Genomic DNA, 18,365 nt, shown 5'->3' with positions numbered 1-18,365 from the left:
GTACTGCCACTTTTCACAGCATCTTTTTTTTCCTTCATTTCTTTGTGTTATGATACTTTTTAGCTCTTCATCTGGTGACTATGGCATTAACAATTTCATGAAGATTTCCCAAGCTTCATCAGGACTTTCTTGTTTGTATACCTCAGCCCAGCATATAGATTTTACATCACTTAAAATTTGTACTTTGGAGGCATAGGTGTAGCTATTTTTTTTTAATTACCAATCCAATGCAAACAAGTATCAGTGGCTGATTTCACATCTTTTGCCTCTCTCTGTGTGGTTCTGAAAGGAGCATGAAAAATTCTATTACTAATTGGCTTTATTTGTAACTTACTGGCTTTCTGTTCTTAAATTGCTGTCTAGACAAATTTCAGTCAAGTTTTGGCTTTTATTCCCAACAAGTCCCATATTTAAGCATTAAATTATCTAAGCAAAGCAAACATTTGGTTCTTTAGAATTTCCAAAACAGACAAAAAAAATCTTCATAAAGACTTTATATATACATATAAAATGGTATATTTCATCAGTGACTAACGTACACCTTATTAAAACAAAAAGTTTGGTGGAAAAATGTTTAACTTCCAAACTCAACATCGCTTAGCTAAGTACTTTTCACAGCAGTTTTGTCTGCTAACTCCCACAGATATCGACACTTTACTGAATCCAGAGTGTTCAGTCTGATGGTGTACCTTAGGAACAGCTAACACCTAGCTACACTTTAGCAACAACTTGAAATAACCAAGTAAGCATCTAACAACACCTTACTAGCCATCTGGAATTCCATAGCAACCAACTAACATCTATCTAACATACCATAGAAACCATCTTTTAACAACTTAGCAACCACCTGAGATACCACAGCAACAGCATAGCAACATATTTGCTACATTATGCTGTGCAATCACTCTGCATTTCCTTCAAGAAAAGCACATTTCTAGTTCATAATGCTAATCAACATGTTTAGTTAACTTACCAAACTTTTTTTTGTTTTTGTTGGATATGACAGGCTGCAGCTCAGCAAATCCCATGTTTTGTTTCGTTTTTATTCTTTCAATCATTTATTGATTTTTTTCAAGGTATCAAAATACAAATAAGTGGGAGTAAATATGGAATGCAGATTGAGTCAGTAACACACAAAAAAAACCAAGTGTGACATATTATTGAAAATATTAAGGATAATTATAAGTAATAAATAGTGTATTTGATATAATAATACATATTAATCAAAAATGTAATTACATAAGTCAGATAAAACAACTTGATGACACTGGGAGTGTAGGAATTAATCACTTCTGCATAAGCCAGAAAAGTTTCCCACACTTTATCAAAAACTATGAGTGAAGCCTCTTAATAACTTCATTAGTATATTAAAAATTGTCTCTACTTCAAGGAAAGCTAGGAAAGTCAAAAATGCTATAAACATTAAACAGCCATATTGGGCCTGGGGTTAATAAGCATCTCAAGAATGTCTGAAATTTTACAGTAAAATACTGTACAAAGGATTACTGTAAAAGCTTTACCCTGTAAACATTCTGTGTAATTTTACAACCAAAGTTGAGCAGAATTACACATTTTCATTGTTAAAAAACATCTCTAGAATATATTAAAAACATGGAAGTACTGCAGAAATAGACTTAAAGTCTCCAGTTTGAGGGTTGCTTTTTTAAATAACAGTGTAATTTCATAGAATTATTTAATCAATCTACAACATGCACATGTCAAAGTACAGATTTTTAAAGTAAAATAAAGAAATGTTATTTAAATTAACGATCGCTTTACCATCTTTTCCATCCCATTAAACATTTTTTTAACAAACATAATCTGTCAATAAATGTTTGTATCCTACAAACTTACAGTGGATAACAGTTAAATGTTGGTTGATGCGTGTCACGCTTGGCTCCTCCCACTCCCCCATGTGCTTTTTGTTTACCTTTTGACATTCCATGTGCATTTGTTTTGACTCAGTCCTGCCCCCTTGTTTTCTTGACTCCACCCGTTTCGTTTCACCTGTTTCCCACCTGTCCCTCGTCATCCCTGTGATTATTTATTTATTGATTTCTGTGTTCTTTGTCATGTCTGTCCCTCCTGCTCTTTGTATTGGCTACCTGAACGTGGACTGTCATGACCACGACCCTGGATTTGCCCTCAATAGAAGTCGCTTATCTCAGCATATGCATCCTCCTTCTCACTCCCCACCGTTACAATCTGCCTACCAACAATTACAATGCACTGTTCACCCACAAGATACTGCTGTTACAGCATTCTACTGGTTTGATGCATAATTTCAATCTTTTTATCTTGACAGTTGAACTTTAACAACCATGATATCACCCAGCAACCTAGCGTTCAAAATAAATACCACATGGCAGCAAAAAGATAGCTACTGTGAATCTTTCTATAGGTTTAAAGATTTATAATGTCTATCTAAAACATAAACAATAATGTGATCCTTTATCGTTCTTGATTCATCTGTAGTTTGGACTATAACCGTATGTACTTATTAAAAGATTCAGATTGGAACTGCATGAGAAAAAAAGTCTTGATTCATTTACACATGCCCAGAACAAAACTAGCAACCTGAAGGACTAAGCAACCACACTACACTCAGGACTTAGCTACACTGAATATGCCTCTGAGGACTTTTAATTGGCTAATCCAAAGCCAAAGGGGTCAATAAAAGATCCTTGTACTGCAACAAGTTATTGGAGTGCTTAAACGCTGCCTACACACAGGTGTTAAAGGCATTTTAAACAATGACAGTAAGATTGAAAGTGTGCTAACAATACAAGCCCATGAAAAAATTGACATTTTGTAAAATGCTATACAAGTAAGAATCTGTGGTTTGTTTGTTTTTTTTTAACTTTATTAGGTACACCTGTTCAGTTGCTTGTTAACACAAATAGCTAATCAGCCAATCACACGGCCGCAGCTCACTGCATTTAGGCATGTAGAGGTGATCAAGACAACTTGCTGAAGTGCAGACCGAGCATCAGAACGGGGAAGAAAGGGCATTTAAGGGGCTTTGAACGTGGCGTGGTTGTTGGTGGAGTATTTCAGAAACTGCTGATCTACTGGGATTTTCACGCACAACCATCTCTAGGGTTTACAGAGAACGGTCCAAAAAAGAGGAAATATCCGGTGAGCGGTCAGTTGTGTGGACGAAAATGCCTTGTTGATGTGAGAGGTCAGAGGAGAATGGGCAGACTGGTTCGAGATGATAGAAAGGCAGCAGCAACTCAAATAACCAACCAGAATCTCTGAGGAACGTTTCCAACACCTTGTTGAAAGTCTGGTACGAAGAATTAAGACAGTTCTGAAGGGAAAAGGGGGTCCAACCTTTTACTAGCAAGGTACCTAATAAAGTGGCCAGTGAGTGTATGTCTGGTGTTTCTTCTCTCTTTTTTTTGGTAATCATGATATTTCAAGGGGTGTGATACAGGAGGTTGCTGTAATATCAGAGATGTATGTTGCAGACATCATTGGTCATTATTGCTCTGAGCTGGGGTCCTTTAACATCAGTATGAAGCACCTACAGGTGTTCTACTAGACCATGGTTGCCAGATGTCTCGCTTGCCCAGAGTCGTGGGCAGCCCTATCAACGGCGCCCGGGGAGCAGTTGGGGGTTATGTGTCTTGCTCAAGGGCACTTCAGTCACGTAATGTCAGCCGAGGGGATCAAACCGGCAACCTTCTGGTCACAGGGCTGGTTCCCTAACCTCCAGCCAACGACTGCCCCAAGAAGGACTTTGCACACACTGGTCTCCATTATGGATGATGATGGCCAAACAGTGCACACCATTATCACAGTCAAGAGGAACATGTTTAGAGGCAGGTTGCTGTCACAGAGCTACTTAACCGACAGACTAAGAAGATCCATTGTGTCTCTTCAACTCTTCCCAGTGGGGCCAGAAGACAGAAGAGGGAAGGGGAGAGATGAGGACTGAATTTCTTATCCTAAATCATAGGTTTATTTTATCTGTCTGCACCTCTGGACACTTTACTCTACATGTTGAACTTATGCACACCTTATTGTACTTGTCTTGCACATCTGGACACTCCACACCTGGACACTTCATTTCAGTACCAATATATGCACATATTTATTCAGTTTTGTCATTATATGCTGTTACCTGCACCTCCTAGTACATTCATTATTGCACTGCCTTTTTATCTCAGGATAGATTTTATTGAATATTTTTGTATATTTCTAGTTGTATATATGCCAGTAGACAGGTTTCTTGTATATATACTTCTTTTTATATTGTATCACCCCTACTTTTATAACTGTCTTGTGTTGTGTGACTGATACTGGCTGCTAAATATCCTTTGAGATTATATGTATCTAAATATCTACATAAAATAAATCTTTGACATTTGTCAGAGTTATATAAACTCAGTTTTCAGCAATAACAGTGTCTTCCAAGATGTATACAAAAGCTCTAAAACTAGACTAATAAAGTCAGTCACCATGCACAACCTTGCAGCAATCCACACATTTTACCTTGTAATCTACTGAATGTTAGCAAAATAAGGTACCACCATGTATTTTGAGATTATTTATAGACAATGACACATATTTGCTTATACTGACACTAATCCTAACCTTAACCTCAACCCAAACCTAATCCTTATTCTCAACCTGACCTAATCTCAACATCAACTCAACACATAATGCTAAGCCTGCCACGTATCCTAACCCCACCTTCAACCCAAACTTAACCCTTACCCTGGTCCTAATCATAATACTAACCTTAACCTCAACCCTGGCCCTAATCCTACATTACATTAACGGCATTTGGCTGACGCTCTTATCCAGAGCGACTTACAATTTGATCATTTTACACAATTGGCCTGACTGCTTGTCTTTTGGACTGTGGGAGGAAACCGGAGAACCCAGAGGAAACCCACACAGACACGGGGAGAACATGCAAACTCCACACAGAGAGGACCCCGGTCGCGAGAGTTTAAGTGTGTGTTTCATTTAAAAGGACCACTCAAAATAAAGTGTCACTAAAAAAATTAGCTTACAACACATGTGCCAGTGCCAAAACAGCTACCCACCTAAATGGATTAAAAAAAACAAACAAACAAAGAGATACAGTTTAGCCAACCTGTGTTAGTCAGCTAACTTAATTAAGCTAGAAAGAACTAGCTCTTCAAATTTCCTTCCTAAGGTCATATACAATTAATATGATACTCTTTATTTTTGCCACAATTACATTTTCTATGCATTTGTTTTTAGAATGTGATTATTGTGTGGAATCAATTCTTGAAAATCCAACATTTCTGGAAACAAACAGCCTATTATATGCCCCTGTGGTGTGTTTTTATTTGTGACAAATACATGATTTCCTTATTTGAATATAGAAAACATGTCAACAACAGTATTAGTGATAGTACCTGAAATAGTAGTTGTAACACAACGTGCAAACTCCTACACTCACTTTGTCTTCACAATACACAATTGTAATCTTTTGACAAATATGCACACGCTGCTTATAGCAGGAGTTAAACTGTGCCGTCTTATTTGAAGAGATGAAGTTGGAGTAGAAGAGCTGATGTTTAGTTGAGGTGTTTAGTTTAGTTTAGTTTAGGTGGTTTAGTTCAGAGCTGAGATCTACTTATTAGAAAACAAAGATCTTATACCACAGAAGTAAATCAGATTTATATGTAATGTGTATATTTTTGTAATTGCACATAATCACCACAACAGCATATTACCATGTCAGTGTATTATCAACAACATAGATTTATACAGCTCTTAAAAATATAAAATATTTCTACTCTTCTCAACCTGATGCAATTTATACTCCATAATTTAGAAGTATCTTCACCTGAAGACAGATGTAGTAGGTGTAGAAAGGTGTAGAAACATTTTTTCCTGTATTATTTATGAGAATATCACTAATTATTTCAAATTGACTAGAGAAAAAATACAGTGGTGTAATTGTTTTGTTTTATGGCCAGATTATACAAAATGTGTTTTAGCACATTGTTGTTTTTGAGAGCTTTTGATAATGTAATTGATGTAGTGAACACCACCATCTGGTTGAACAAAAGTCACTCTTGTTTACAAGAACCCTCCACGCTATTCCAACTAAAAGCTTTGGCTGCGAAAAAGCCAGAAACAGGATTAAGTTTTACAGCTTAAAAGGAAGTTACCTTGGGACCAAGTATGGACACTGTGGGAGGTTACCAACCTTCTGCCCCAAAAAGGCATCAATAAATCCATGACTGGAGTCCAGCTACAGAGTTTTACTAAGACTCTTACCTAAATTTTTGAATTAGAGGAAATCCAATTTCTAAAGTGTGCATCGACTCCGAATTGCCACTATTCAACAGGGTTCATTTCAAGATGTCTCGAGACCCCAAAATGATTTTATACATTTTTTGACAATTTAGATATGGAGCCACAGCACCGCCAAGTGGTGAGAATGAGACACCGCCACCGTAATGGCATTTACTTATAAGAAAAGTACCAGAGTATTGTTCGCTTGATTATCAACATTTATATAATCCATAAGCAATACTACTTGCCTTACTAGTCTTATTGTTATGTGTATTACCTAAAACCTGTATCTTTTTCTCATATTAAGTGCTAAGAATACATAGTGTAGAACTTTGCTAACAGACAGATGCAACCATTTTATTCTAGTGAGTTTAGGCCATTGACATATGTATCCTGAATGTGTGGGTTTTCTCTTCTTTTCTCTCTTTTGTTTCTTTTTCTTTTGTTGTTAATTTTATTTATTTGGTCACGACCCTGGTTGAGTGTATTCCTAACCAGCAATATCCAGATATTACAGGCAAATGTTACCAACAACCCCAATTCCAATGAAGTTGGGACATTGTGTAAAACATAAATAAAAACAGAATACGATGATTTGCAAATCCTTTTCAACCTATATTCAATTGAACACACTACAAAGACGAGATATTTAATGTTCAAACAGATAAATTTTATTGTTTTTTCCAAATATTCCCTCATTTTGAATTTGATGCCTGCAGCAGTTCCAAAGAAGTTGGGACAGGGGTAACAAAAAGACTGGGAAAGTTGAGGAATGCTCATAAAACACCTGTTTGGAACATTCCACAGGTAAACAGGTTAAATGGAAACAGGTGAGTGTCATGACTGGGTATAAAGGGAGCATCCCTGAAAGGCTCAGTCGTTCACAAGCAAGGACGGTGCGAAGTTCACCACTTTGTGAACAACATTGTTGAGAACAAAGTTTCTCAACATGCAATTGCAAGGAATTTAGGGATTTCATCATCTACAGTCTATAATATTATCAAGAGATTCAGAGAATCTGGAGAAATCTCTGCAGGTAAGTGGCGAGGCAGAAAACCAACACTGAATGCCCGTAACCTTCGATCCCTCAGGCGGCACTGCATTAAAAACCCACATCATTCTGTAAAGGATATTCCCACATGGGCTCAGGAACACTTCAGAAAACCACGAGCAGCGAACACAGTTCGTCGCTCCATCTACAAGTGCAAGTTAAAACTGCCATGAAAAGCAAAAGCCAGATATCAACACCACCCAGAAACTTCTGCTGATATTTATGGTGGCACCTCAAAAAAAGCCTTTGACAAGGCTTCAGGCTCAACACGTTCACTCACTCTCCCTCATCATCTAATCCTCTTGGGTCACAAGGGATGCTGCAGCCTATCCTAGCGCTCACTGGGCGGAAGGCAGGAAACACAGGGCAGACATCAGAAGGCCGACACACAGACATTTCTCACCTAGGGACAATTTAGTATCTCCAATTAGCCTGACTGCAAGTCTTTGGACTGTGGGAGGAAACCCATGCAGACACGGGTGAGAAAGGACCCTAGTTGCCAGGGAATCAAACCCAGGCCTTCCTTGCTGTGCCCACTATGGCACTGTGCCGATCCTCACCATGTTCAGTAAGAAATAAAACATATTTCAAGACATATGGGCCAAAGCAGCAGCAGTTGACAAGTGTTCTTTTTATCAGTAAATATACATATTCAATTACATGCTTAAATCAAACAGTATATTTGAGCACCCATAACCAAATGACACATTTTGTTGATTTTGAAGTGAGACAAAGTCAATACCTCTGTAGCAAACTATTTAAAAAACCTTTTAGCTGATTCCCTTAAAATAATAAAAATAAAGAAGACAAGAAAATGTTTGTAATGGTAGCATGTGCAGACCAAGCACTCGTTAACTCATCAGGTTGAGAAAGGTTAGGCTGAGAGAAGTATAAGACCTATATCAGATTTACTTAAGGAAGGATGCTTTGCCTCATTTCAACATTTACATTTATGGCATTTGGCTGACGCTCTTATCCAGAGCGACTTACAATTTAATCATTTTACACAGGTAAGCCAAGGTGGTGTTAGGAGTCTTGCCCAAGGACTCTCATTGATATAGTGTAGGGCGCTTGCCCTGGTGGGGGATTGAACCCCAATCTACAGTGTAAAAGGCAGAGGTGTTAACCACTACACTAACCAACCACTACCAACAGCTTTCTGAGTTGTATAATTTTCCTAATACTCACTTTATTTCCAAGCACAATTTTTGTAGGAAACACAGTTTTCCAACATATTCCATCCCCTCCTATAGATGGTCTTTTTAAAGTCTTTCCAAGTTTCAGAGGTAGAACTTTCTCTTGCATTTCAAATTATTTGACCGTACTATTCTTTCTGAGACAATGGAAAAAAAAACGTAGGCCAAGTATTTGACTCTAGAGTTGTCGGATACTCTTCGTAACACTATCTTACATTGGGTCCACTGTGTGTACTGGACATGGGCTTATCCAAACAGCTCTCTGATTTATCAAGACACTCACCCAACCTGTGACAACAGGGTAAAGTCAATTTTGTATTATATGTTTTGGACTTGTTCATTACATTTTTTCTGGACTTCTATTTTCACTAGAATAGCAGATGTCCTGGGCCAAGTCATGAATCCATCTTTTCTTACAGCGACCTTTGGAGCACTACCCAAATTTGCCCATTGCCTGCCCACTAGCCTTTGTGACACGAGTTGCTAGATGCTTGACTCTTTTAAACTGGAAAAAGCATAATCCTCCAATTTACACTTGGATTAGGGATAGTCAAACTTTTCATGGACAAAAAAAAATACAGTACACTATTGACAGTTCAAGCAGTAATGTTACAATAACATAGGCAGTTCTTTTTCCACATTTATGTGGAACCATGCAGTGGTGTAAGGCATTTATTGATTGATTGATTGGTGTGTTACCAGCAGACATTTTTTTTCCTCTCCCCCTTCCCTTATTTGTGAAAAGTCCCCTGAGGATGCCATTGTTTTTTCGTCTACACAATTCAAGACATTTCTTATATACAGCAGTATAGAGCTTCATAATTTTACTGAAATTTTAGCAACAAACAAAACATTGCCAAAAAAAGATTCAGCAGATCAAGAATTGTTATTAGGCAATTGTTATTTTTTCTGAAAACTCATTAAAGAATCGTCACAGAAACAGTGCAGCTGGCTGAGCATCTGAAGACGAAGCTAACTGATGCCTACAGAGCAGTCGTATATAAAAAAATATTAAAGCACTTGCTCGCAATTTTAACTGCCTGAAACATAAAAAAATGCAATAAAGAGGGAACTCAAAGTCAAGGCAAGATCTGGAAGACCAAGAAAACTCCTGCAAAGGACCTGCAAGAAAGGTTACGCTGACACAAGAGTGGTGGTGCCTTTTTTCTGTGCACACTGCTTACATAAACCTGATATTCCTGGAAGAGTCATCAGAAAGAAACATGATCTGCAACCTTGTCACGAATGTCAAAGTCTAAACATATGCAGAAAAGTACCTAGATAAGCCAGAGACATATTGGAAACAAGTGCTTTGCATTGACAAAAAAAAAATCTGAACAGACACCTGCCAGCAGGGTTGTTACTTAGCCTGAACTCTGGCACATATCAATCACCATTTAGTTTTTTTCCTACTTTTTTAAGTTAACCATATATATAATGAGCACATATAAACAATGATATTCTCTAAAATAATTTGCTGCAGAGCTTGTGTTGTCTTCTTTTAACTTAAAATGTTACAGGTGCCTAAACTATTGCATGTAACTGTAAATCAAGTACAATCAAATACAGAACAAAACTTTAGGAACAATAATTACATAAATACATTAGCATATAAACCTCACAACAGAGAAAATAAAGACTTCAACTCATCTAACCATATGCCAACAACGCTTGGATAGGGCTGAACTCCAGAACTTGCACAGGTCACCGAAGCAATAAAACCTTGCCGTGTTCCTCAAACCATGCTACATCACTGCTCATGCCACGCAAGAAGGTTAGTTGCTTGTGACATATTCTATCCTTTTCAACAGCATGATGCCATCCAGACCTAGAACAACCTGCCAAAGTAACTTCTTTTTCCACCGCCCAACAGTGCAGTTGTGATGCTCCCATGCCCACTGTAGAAGCAATTTCTTGTTCTTCATGCCACATAGACTTCAGCTATAGTAGCCTATTGATGACAATAAGTGGTGCACTCCAAGATGACTTCATGCACTTGCCACATTCAAAATCATCAAATTCATGGTTACTTTGCCCATTCCAAAGCTCATTTCTGCTAAAAATGTACAATTTGGGAGGTTCTAGGGGTATCTAACAAGCAATTAACCGAGCATAAACTGTTGTATCATTTGTATATCACTGCTGTCCAAGCAAAACCTCTTAAAACCATTTTTGATGTTTTTCAGTTTTTGAGAAAACGCAAAAATATCTTTTCCCCTTTACATTATGTGTAAATTTCATGAAGAATGGACCAAAATTGCTTGGAAAAAATTCAGTTTCCACTGACTTATATTACAAGTAAAGTAAGTTTTTTCCTTCTCCTGTAAAATGACCATTTTGGAGATACAAGCTTTTGTTCCAACAACAGCGAAATGTTAAAAAGCCGACAGCCCAATGAAAATCGTCCATTCATTTAACAAACTCATGTGTTAGGAATCTCTATGACGGTTTTATTGCAGCTGTGTTTCTTTATAGTACTTGTATATCTAAAGCTCTTCCCACATTCCGAACAATAATACGGCTTCTCTCCTGTGTGAACACGCAGGTGTCTTTGGATATGACTCCGCTGATTAAAATTCTTCCCGCACTCCGAGCAGTGATACGGCTTCTCTCCGGTGTGAATGCGCTGGTGTAGTTTGAGATTACTCTGTCGATTAAAGCTCTTCCCACACTCTGAGCAGTGATACGGCCTCTCTCCGGTGTGAGTGCGCTGGTGTTCTTGGAAATGACTTAGTATGCTAAAAGTCCTCCCGCACTCTAAGCAGTGATACGGCCTCTCTCCGGTGTGAATGCGCTTGTGCGTTTGGAGATGACTTTGTAGAGAAAAACCCTTCCCACACTCTGAGCATCGATGTGGCTTCTCTCCGGTGTGAAATCGTTCGTGTCGCAGGAGATGACTCTTTTGATTAAACCTCTTCCCGCACTCCGAGCACTGATACGGCCTCTCTCCGGTGTGAGTCCGTTGGTGTATTTGGAGATGAAGCTGATGATTGAAGCTCTTACCACACTCTGAGCACCCGAACGGCATATCTCCCGTGTGAATGCGCTGGTGTCTTTGGAGATGACTTCGTCTGTTAAAAGTCTTGCCACAGTCTGGGCAATGATGTGGCTTGTTCCCTGTGTGAACACTCTGGTGTATATGAAGGCAACTACGTCGATTAAAACTCTTCCCACAGTCTGAGCACTGATACGGTTTCTCTCCTGTGTGAACTCTCTGGTGTAGTTGAAGATAACAATGGCGATTAAAAGTCTTCCCACAGTCTGAGCACTGATGCAGCTTCTCTCTTGATTGAATGTGCTCAGGTGTTTTGGCATTCCTCTCATTAACACTCTTCTCAAACTGTGACTCGTCGTACAACTTCTCTCCTGCATGAATGCGCTGGTGCAGTTGGAGATGACTTAGTAGAACAAAACTTTCGCCACAGTATGAACAGTAATATGGTTTCTCTCCTGTGTGAATGCGCTTGTGTCGCTGGAGGCTACTCTGATCACTAAAGCGCATCCTGCACTGTAGGCAGTGGTGAGATCTCTCCTTTCCTGTAGTTTTCTGCATTTCTCTGTTGGAGGTGTTAGTGTGGTGAGCAGTAGCAGATGTTTGCTGTTTATTCAAACTCACTGGCAGCACCACATCCTCACATATAACCTCCTCCAGTTTCCGAACTGGCAGCACCACATCTTCATATTTAAGCTCTTCAGGTTCAGGCACTGGCACCTCTGTATCCTCATATTTAACCTCTCCTGGTTTCAGCATTGTGACATATAGCGCCGACTTCTTTGTGATGGAGAATTTAAATCGTGTAGGAATGTGAGCAAGCTGAGCAGAAGACTTCCAACAAGAGATCATTCATTTCTAGAAGAGAAAAAGAAAAAGGAAACAAGAATAAAAAAATCTATTTGAAATACAACAGTACAACAAATTGGTCAGCCACTGTACATACCGTAGACAACATTCAATTCGTTTTCCAATTTATTACCTTCTTGCTAACGTCCTGCAGTTTTGTATTTCCTTGTGCAAACCTTGCCCCTTAAGACATCCTACAATAATATCAAAGTGAAAAATACATGCTGCCACTGAGCCACACAAAAGAAGAACCGAAATAATGGGATGTTTAGAAGTTGCACACAAACCACACAAGACCTTAGCCATCACAGTAAAAGATTTATATGAGCTTTAAAATCATTTGCATGGCTTTCAGTCGCAAACCTTTTACTCCATATCTAGTTACAATATGGTTTTAATGAGCTTATTCAATATAACAAATGGTAGGTGATTATGCTTCTTAAGGATAGCTCAGCTCATCCTACGAAATGTAAACAAACAGAACAAACTGGAATTGTGCTGGAATTAATGTTTGATATTTATAGGCACACAAGCATTCAACATATATATGATGGAAATATAACCACTGTGTACTACTTCAATGCTTTCAAATACAACCACGAAGACGTGGGTAAGTTATTAATCAGCTAACCTAATTACATCTAAGCTAATTTGTGAAAATCGCAAGACGTCCACAGAACCCACGAGTCACAGCAACAGGAACTTGACTGATTTATTACAACTTCATTTCCAAAACTGTTGGGACGCTGTGCAACAAACGAAATGCAATGATGTGAAAATCATTTAAATCCTGTATTTAATTGAAAATAGTACAAAGACATCAAATTACACGTTCAAACTGACAAGTTTTATTGGTTTTTGAAAAATCTATGCCCATTTTGAATTTGACAGCAACAACACGCTCCATGTTGCAAAAACACCTGCTGGTTAATTGGCAACAGGTCAGTGACATGATTGGTATAAAGAGCATCTCAGAGAGGCGGAGTCTTTCAGAAGAGGAGGAGGGGTCACCACTCTGTGAAAGACTGCACCATCAAATAGAGCAACAACTCAAGAAGAACGTTCCTCAACATAAAACAGCAAAGAGCTTCTGCTTTTCATCGTCTACGGTGCAGAATATCATTAAAGACTCAGAGAATCTGGAGAAATCTCTGTCTGTGAGGGACGAGGCTGAACACCAGTATCTGCTGGCCGTGATCTTTGGGCCCTCAGGCAGCACTGCATTAAAAACAGACATGATTCTGTAGTGGAAATCACTGCATGGGCTCAGAAACGCTTCTGAAAACCACTGACTGTGAACACAGTTCATCACTGCATCCACAAATACAATTTAAAACTCTAAAATGCAAAGAAAAAAACTACGCATACAGGATCCAGAAACGCTGCTACCTTCTCTGGGCCAAGCTCTTTTAAAATTAACAGAGGAGAAGTGGAAAAGTGGCAAATTGGGCATATATTTTTCAAAAAACAATTAAATTTACAAGATTTGCAGATTATTGCATCCTATTTTTATTTACATAAAGTGCAAAGTGTTCCAACTTTTTTGTAAATGGGGTTGTATTTAAACATAGTGGCTGACAACCAAGGAAGTCTCTAGTTTAATTAAGGTATTCACAATTAAAGCTGGAAAACCTTTCGGTCTACATAATTGTCCATATGTTTCAACATAGATCTGAGAGTCATTAGAATAGGCCTGTTAGTTTTGAACTGCTGTGCCCAGAATATGGTGAAGTGTTCTTTGTAACAATTCTTCACTGCTCCACTTCTACTTTTGTCGTTTCATAAATCAACTTCTTGCCAGATTTATTATGGAACTGTAAATGGCTCTTCTAAGAATTAAAATGGTTTCTAATAAATTTCTTCAGATTAAAAACTTCTGAAATACTGAAATATCTAATCTGATTTCACCCCTTGCCCCTACTACCCCTCCGTTTTATGCATTCACACCTAGGGGTAGGGTGTGGCAATTTTTGTTGAGATAGAGGGGTAGGGTGAAGTGTTAGTGGATGGCAGCTCATGACCTGAAGCCCAATCCTAGCAAGACTGAGCTGATATTCATCCCTGCAACTACAGGTCCTCATCATGATCTCACGGTCTCATTCGAGAACTCCCTGATTGTTCACTCTGTAGAGGCAGGAAGTCTCGGTGTGACTCTGGGTGGCCAGTTATCGTTCTCAACTCACACCGCGAACCTGACTCGGTCATGCAGGTTTCTCTTGTACAACATCCATAGGGTCCGACCCTTCCTCACCCGAGAGGCCACCCAGGTGCTAGTGCAGTCTCTGGTCATCTCAAGGCTTGACTACTACAACTCGCTCTTGGCTGGTCTTCCTATGCAGACCATCAAGCCTCTGCAGCTCACCCAGAATGCAGAATCCAGATTTAAAACCCTAACGCTGGCCTACAAAGCCAAAAATGGACCAGCCCCTACCGACTTGATGGCAATGGTGAAATCTCGAACTGTACCACGAGCCCTTCGAGCTTCGAGTACAGCTCGGCTTGACCAGCCATCCTTCAAGGTGCACGGAAGACAAGCGTTGAGAATGTTCTCTGTACTGGCGCCCAGGTGGTGGAATGAACTCCCACTGGCTGTCCGAACAGCAGAACAGGTCTTCAAACGTAGACTGAAGACTCATCTCTTTACACAGCACTTAAATGAGCATTGAATTAAGTATTGATTGCAATATTTTGTGCTGCACTTAGATATTATATTTTATTGTACTGTAGTTTACTGTATTGTATTGTATTGTACGGCACAGAGTTCTGTTTTCAGCTCTGCTCCTTCTCTCTCTGTATCTACAGTGACTTTTTGTTTCTAGCAGTATCTGAGCTCAGGACTGTCTTTCTCTCTAACCTACTGGTAACTAGCAAAGATACTTTCTCTAGATTGACAAAGCTCTTCTTGTAAGTCGCTCTGGATAAGAGCGTCTGCTTAATGCTGTAAATGTTAAATGTAAATGTTTGGGCTTTTTCATTGAGGTTTTACAGAGGAGCACTCCAAACAGAGTGTTACGAGAAAAAAAAATTTTTAAATCAGCAAGATGGCTGCACAAGCAGCCAAAGAAACCCACAAATGTGTGAACTGTCTGTTAAAAATTACAATAACCACTGCATTATCTAGTTTAATGTCATTTCATGTCAATGGGATATGGTCCTTTTCTTCATAACAAGTATCAACGATCACTAGTAGTTTGCTGATGTCTTAGTAGCTACCAAGACGTGCCGACAGCACATGACTGAGGTGTCCTTGAGCAAGACCCCTAACCCCCAACTGCTCCCCGGGCGCTGCGGATTGGGCTGCCCACCACTCCGGGCAAGTGTGCTCACTGCCCCCTAGTGTGTGTGTGCTCACTAGTGTGTATGTGGTGTTTCACTTCACGGATGGGTTAAATGCAGAGGTGAAATTTCCCTGTTTTGGGACTAATAAGTGTCACTTAATCTTAATCTTAGCAGTACACGCTGCATGAATGCCCATCAGTGCTCGACTGCGCCTCCCATCATTTTAAGTCTGTGTACTACTTTTTTGTTTACATACAGAATTCCTTTCTACATGAATTTTATTGGACTTCATTTCATGTTAAACCTGCACCAAGAGGTTCTAGATAAAGAAAGACTGATCACATTAACACACAAAGCAACACAAATCAAGGGGTTATGCGAATAAAGAGAAATAATGAGGATGAATGTGTGACTGAGGGGATAAATGGCTTTATACCGAGCAGCCGGATACGCCCGGGTGGGTATGAGTGAGCACTGGGGGGATGAGAGTTTCCTAATGTGAGTGCAGGGCAGGCCGCTGTAAACAGCCACACTGGGGCAAATACCGTCGATCTAGAGCAGAACAAGCAGCTTAGATCCACGTCTGCACGGCCAAAGACGGCGTTTACCTCCGAGCACGCGGGTCACGGCGTCACTTTAACTCGGAGTCAGATCTTCTCCTCCCAAGACGAGCAGACCTGAGCAGACCCGAGCAGACCCGCGGCGCTGTCCTGGCTAGCAGATGCAGCATTAGCACAACAGTGTTTCACCTGACACTGCAAGGCCAACCTCAACGGGCTCGCGCTCACAGACAGCAGCGCGGCGCGCCTCATAGCGCCTCATAATGCCTCATAATGCCTCATAACGCCTCACAGCGCCTCAGAACATCTCAGCACCTCCTTCTTCTCGACAGCTTCTCTGGAGCTCAGGCGCCTCTGCTTTCGCTGGCAGCGAAGGGGCGCCACTGCGCATGCGCACAGCGTCGCCGCGCCAGCTCGTTTCTCATTGGAGGATCGGGGGGTGACGTTTATGTAAATTATTTTTTTATGCAAATACCAAATATATATATATATATATATATATATATATATATATATATATATATATATATATGATTTTTTCCCCTAATTTCTAGTATATGTAAATATTTATACTGTAACTGTTTATTTAAGATGTTACCTGAACGTTATGCTGCTCCTCTGTACCTGCACTGTAGACTTTATATACTGACCACTGTTTACACCACTAGTACTTCTGCATTTACTGGACTGCAGTTCACCAGCACATTTCTGTCTCTATACCTGATACACTTGAATATCTGACTATGCACTGACTGTCCATACGTCCAGTACACCTATAACACTCACCTACGCACATCTTGTCTACGTTCGACACCTGGACCTACTGACCGCACATTCTGTCTGTCTTTTACTGTCTTTAGTCTCTGCCCTGTTTACTATGCATCTCTTATTACTGCACTGGAAAAGTCGCCCCATAGTGTTTCATTATACTGTACTACCCTGTATTGTATAATGACAATAAAGTTGAACTGAATTGAATATATATATATAAACACACTCACCGGCCACTTTATTAGGTACAGTTCAGTTGCTTGTTAACACAAATGCTAATCAGCCAATCACACGGCCGCAGCTCACTGCATTTAGGCGTGTAGAGGTGGTCAAGACGACTTGCTGAAGTGCAGACCGAGCATCAGAACGGGGAAGAAAGGGGATTTAAGGGACTTTGAACGTGGCGTGGTTGTTGGTGTCAGACGGGCTGGTCTGAGTATTTCAGAAACTGCTGATCTGCTGGGATTTTCACGCTCAACCATCTCTAGGGTTTACAGAGAACGGTCCAAAAAAGAGGAAACATCCAGTGAGCGGTTAGTTGAGTGGACGAAAATGCCTTGTTGATGTGAGAGGTCAGAGGAGAATGGGCAGACTGGTTCCAGATGATAGAAAGGCAACAGGAACTCAAATAACCAACCAGAATCTCTGAGGAGCGTTTCCAACACCTTGTTGAAAGTCTGCCACGAAGAATTAAAGCAGTTCTGAAGGCAAAAGGGGGTGCAGCCCTTTACTAGTACCTAATAAAGTGGCAGGTGAGTGTATGTCTGTATGAACGTAGATACACACCCGACTTTCTGTGGCCTGGCTGTGAAGTGGAGGATCTTTTCTGTGATCTTCTAAACAATTAGTTCCCAAAAAGAGAAGAGATCCTCAGATCTCTGAATATTTTGATTCCCCAATGTCTGATTATCATGATTTTTAATTAGATTATCGCTCTATTGGCAGCACGGTGGCGCGGTGGGTAGCGCTGTCGCCTCACAGCAAGTAGGGTCTGGCTTTGATTCCCCAGCCGGGTGACTGGGGTCCTTTCTGTGTGGAGTTTGCATGTTCTCCCCGTGTCTGACGGTTTGTGTGTCTGTCTGCCCTGTGATGGACTGGCGACCTGTCCAGGGTGTATCCTGCCTTTTGCCCAATGACCACTGGGATAGGCTCCAGCAACCCACCGCGACCCTGAGGGAGAAGCGGCTTAGAGGATGGATGGATGGATGGATGGATGGATGGATGGATGGAGAATTTGGACTTTGTTGAAACCAAATTTGTGAAAGATCTGAACTCAAACAAAATGCAGACTATATCTCATAAATTTCTAGTGACTAATAAAATAAAGGACATCTCTTAAAATCTTACACAGATATTACCCAAAAAACTGTTATTTGGCT

The 18,365-nt window shown here is 40.0% G+C and overlaps 1 protein-coding gene and 1 pseudogene across 1 annotated transcript; one reads left to right on the top strand and one right to left on the bottom strand.

Moving 5' to 3' along the window:
* Positions 1–18,365, top strand: part of LOC108412015 — a 380,788-nt pseudogene that overhangs the window by 320,605 nt on the left and 41,818 nt on the right.
* On the bottom strand, positions 7,426–16,584 carry LOC108412013 (zinc finger protein 664-like). Its single transcript, XM_017683854.2, has 2 exons — positions 16,264–16,584; positions 7,426–12,385 (listed from the first exon to the last, which is right to left on the bottom strand). The coding sequence occupies exon 2, from the start codon at positions 12,377–12,379 to the stop codon at positions 10,958–10,960; it is 1,422 nt and encodes a 473-aa protein (XP_017539343.1). The 5' UTR covers positions 12,380–12,385; positions 16,264–16,584; the 3' UTR covers positions 7,426–10,957.

This window comes from Pygocentrus nattereri, chromosome 11, assembly GCF_015220715.1.
Source record: "Pygocentrus nattereri isolate fPygNat1 chromosome 11, fPygNat1.pri, whole genome shotgun sequence".
NCBI lineage: Eukaryota > Metazoa > Chordata > Actinopteri > Characiformes > Serrasalmidae > Pygocentrus > Pygocentrus nattereri.
This window is presented reverse-complemented; position numbering and strand designations above follow the sequence as displayed.

What these genes read in the sequence shown, in the direction of transcription:
- LOC108412013 (XM_017683854.2), bottom strand. Translation starts at nt 12,379, where the DNA reads ATGATCTCTTGTTGGAAGTCTTCTGCTCAGCTTGCTCACATTCCTACA.